This window comes from Bidens hawaiensis, unplaced genomic scaffold, assembly GCF_021521415.1.
Source record: "Bidens hawaiensis isolate Kalapana, Puna unplaced genomic scaffold, B.hawaiensis_p1.1 tig00025799_1, whole genome shotgun sequence".
Taxonomy (NCBI): Eukaryota; Viridiplantae; Streptophyta; class Magnoliopsida; order Asterales; family Asteraceae; genus Bidens; species Bidens hawaiensis.
Window position 1 is genome coordinate 116,777 of NW_027494140.1, and position 3,224 is coordinate 120,000.

A 3,224-nucleotide genomic window follows, 5' to 3' on the forward strand; every position below is an offset into this window, starting at 1 on the left:
AAGACGTAACTCATGGGTCAAACCATTTTCATCAATGACCCATGGATAGCATGGATTAAGGAGAATAGAGATTAGAAGATTAATATAGAATTTTAATCTAGGAATGAATGTGGTTAGGACACCTAGGCATCATTATTTTTGTTTATTAGTATTGTAAGATAAGATAGTTCGAACCGGTTTGCAACCAATATTAAGTATAGGCTAGGAACCGATTAGGGATTTTCAAATAGGAATCAATTACCCGAAACTAGTTAACTGATAATAAGTTAATAAAGTTTATTTCAATAAATTAACAAAGTTAACGGGTTACATTGTATAGGCTAGGGGTTTTCTACTTAAAAACTAGTTAGAAACCAAAATTGGTTAATGAGATTAACCCGTGTACATGAAAATTAACGTGAAAAGAAACTGGGCTTGGGCTTTAACGGGCCACGAGTGATCGAACGGCTATGGTTTGTTTAATCTTTCGGTGTAGCATTCATTCAATTGAAGAAGGTCTAGAAACAAACAAATCGGAGGCCACCAGAGGCAGCAATCAATCAATCAATCGATTCAATGGCGTCGTCGAAATTGATTAAAGCGATTTTAGATCCGAAGAAAAACTGGTTCGCGGCTCTCCACAAGAAAACAATCGAGACTCGCCTTCGCAAATTCGGTCAGATTCATTTCATTGTTTATTGGTGATTTATTTATTTAATTAGTGATTGATTGATGTGTGTTAATTAAATTAGGGTTGCGATATGACGATTTGTTCGATCCGATGGAGTCTCTGGATATCAAGGAAGCATTGGCTAGGTTACCTCGTGAGGTCGTCGATGCTAGAAACCAACGCCTCTTACGCGCCATGGATCTCTCCATGAAACACGAGGAACTTCCTAAAGATCTTCAGGTTTAATCGGTTGCTTTTTGTGTTTTTTATATATATGTTTTCATTTAAGTAATAATTAGGTCAGATAAATGCATAGCAAATATGTTCTTTCGTTATTGCATATTATCAAGAACACTTTGTAAACCGTGTGTAATGTATTTTGTTATTGTATCAGGCGCAGCAGACGCCGTTTAGGAGTTATCTGAGTGACATGCTAGCTCTGGTAAGTACATAACCTTATATTTGTTTAATTTGGATGTAAATATATAATGGAAGCTGTTTATTTTATTGTGCTACATGTGGTTTCAAGTTTCATGTTCTTAAGCCTTTGTTAGTTATATTGGCATATTATATACAACTAGAGGGGTGCCGTGTGATGCGGTGGGGAACACAACACACTAACACATAGTGCTGTAAATGATCGGACCGAACAAAGCCGTGTTCATGTTTGTTCGTTTAGCATTAAACTTGTTCACGAATGGTTCATGAACACTAACCGATCGAAAAATCTTTGTTCGTGCTCGTTTGTAAAGAAATTGAACTTGTTTACGATCGAAAATGAACATTTACTATTTAAGATAAAGAAGCAACATTCTTAATCAAAAACCATTAAGAGCATATTTGGGATTGAGTTTGAAAACACCTTATTGGCTTTTTGCTTTTTCAAAAAGCAAATAAGTTAAATGGTGTTTGGTGATCACAAAAATTTCTTGTATTTTAGCTTTTTGAAAGGGTTAAAAAGCAGATTTTAAAAGCCCCAAATCCTAGCTTTTCTAAATGGCTTTTTGAAAAAGTCAATAAGGCGATAAACATTTTTCAAACTCAATCCCAAACATGCTCTAAACAACATAATCACATTAATTAAATATGAAGTTAAGCACTTGAGATAATACTAGTTATAAACATTAGCATACCCCCAATTGGCAATTTTATTCTGATAATGTCATCGAAGCACAAGTTAGACTTGTTAGTTTAAGCAATACTTTAAAAACAAATCTTTAACGAAACGAACTAGACATCAACATGTAAAATTTAAATGAACACATTACCGAATGTTCACGGACACAAATGAGCGAATGCAACCTTTGTTCATGTTTGCTCATTTAACTAAAAGAACAAAATTTCTTGTTCATGTTTGTTCATTTAACTAAAAAAACAAAATTTCTTGTTCATGCTCGTTCATTTAACTAAAAAAACAAAATTTCTTGTTCATGCTCGTTCTTTTATTAAACAAACCAACGTATATGAACATCCTGTCGGACGTTTCACGAACTGTTCATTGAACATTTGGTTCGTTTACAGCCCTATTAACACAAACATTGGTGAAGTATCATATAAATAAGAAGGTTTAAGAAAAGCTTTTAAAATTTAGTAAATATGAAAACATATAAAATAAAAACGATTTTGAGAATTTAGTTGAGCAAGAAATTGATTGTTTTCACAGTTAGATTTCTAAAGGAATTTTGTGTGTTAATTGTAATAACTACGAAATTAAAGTTGTAGTCTAACTAATTCATGGCATTTATAATCAATATATTTTTCAGTTTCTTTTTTTGTATTTAATTACATATTTTGCATGTGTGTTTGCAAAAGATAATCATGGTGCTCAAAGTCTCAAATTCATTAAAGACATTTATGGCCCCTTAAGCACTTCAAAGTTAATGCAAAAAGACAATCCTGTCCTCAAATGTATTTTTAATATAATATAGATATTGATAGGGGTGCCAATTGTGGCGGGTTGATGGGTTTTGGGTTGGCGGGTTAGCGCGTTGAGATTCTTAAACCCTAACCTAACCCATATATTTATTTGTGTCAAGTCATGTTGACCCATTTAAAGTCGTGTTTGGGTTGTGTTTCGGGTCAACCCATTTTACGTTCATATAAGAATATGAGTAATAATACCCAGTGACCTAGTAATAAATTAATTAATTACTCTTATTCATACAAAACATTTTAATAATTTGTGATAGATCTAATTGTTTTTGTGTATCTCTCTCATTTCCAATTAATAAACTTAGGTTCACATATTTAGCTTATGATAAAAACAAACGAATAGAAACAAACATCATCATCATCATCATCGTACTCAGTATATCCCACCAATAGCAATGCTATGGTAGGGTCTGAGGAGGGTAAGATGTAGACAGCCTTACCTCTATCCCATAGGGATAGAGAGGCTGCTTCCGGTGAGACCCCCGGCTCGATAGTATAGCACTCAATCATCGGGACACCGGCTGATCGGTGCATGTGCCCTTGTCTTTCGGCTATCAACACCACCACATGATGCCTGATTAACCTTCCGCCACTTTTAACGTTATTTTCACGAGATTAGTAAAATAACGTCAAAATTAGTGCA

At 33.9% G+C, this 3,224-nt stretch overlaps 1 protein-coding gene across 1 annotated transcript in view; it reads left to right on the top strand.

Annotated features, from left to right (window-relative positions):
- Positions 1-476: 476 nt before the first annotated feature.
- Positions 477-3,224, top strand: part of LOC143572305 (cytochrome b-c1 complex subunit 7-1, mitochondrial-like) — a 5,725-nt gene continuing 2,977 nt past the window's right edge. The window contains exons 1-3 of the mRNA XM_077057497.1: positions 477-655; positions 732-889; positions 1,044-1,091. Coding sequence (XP_076913612.1) covers positions 556-655; positions 732-889; positions 1,044-1,091 — 306 coding nt within the window. The 5' untranslated portion in view covers positions 477-555. The remainder of the gene's footprint in view (positions 656-731; positions 890-1,043; positions 1,092-3,224) is intronic.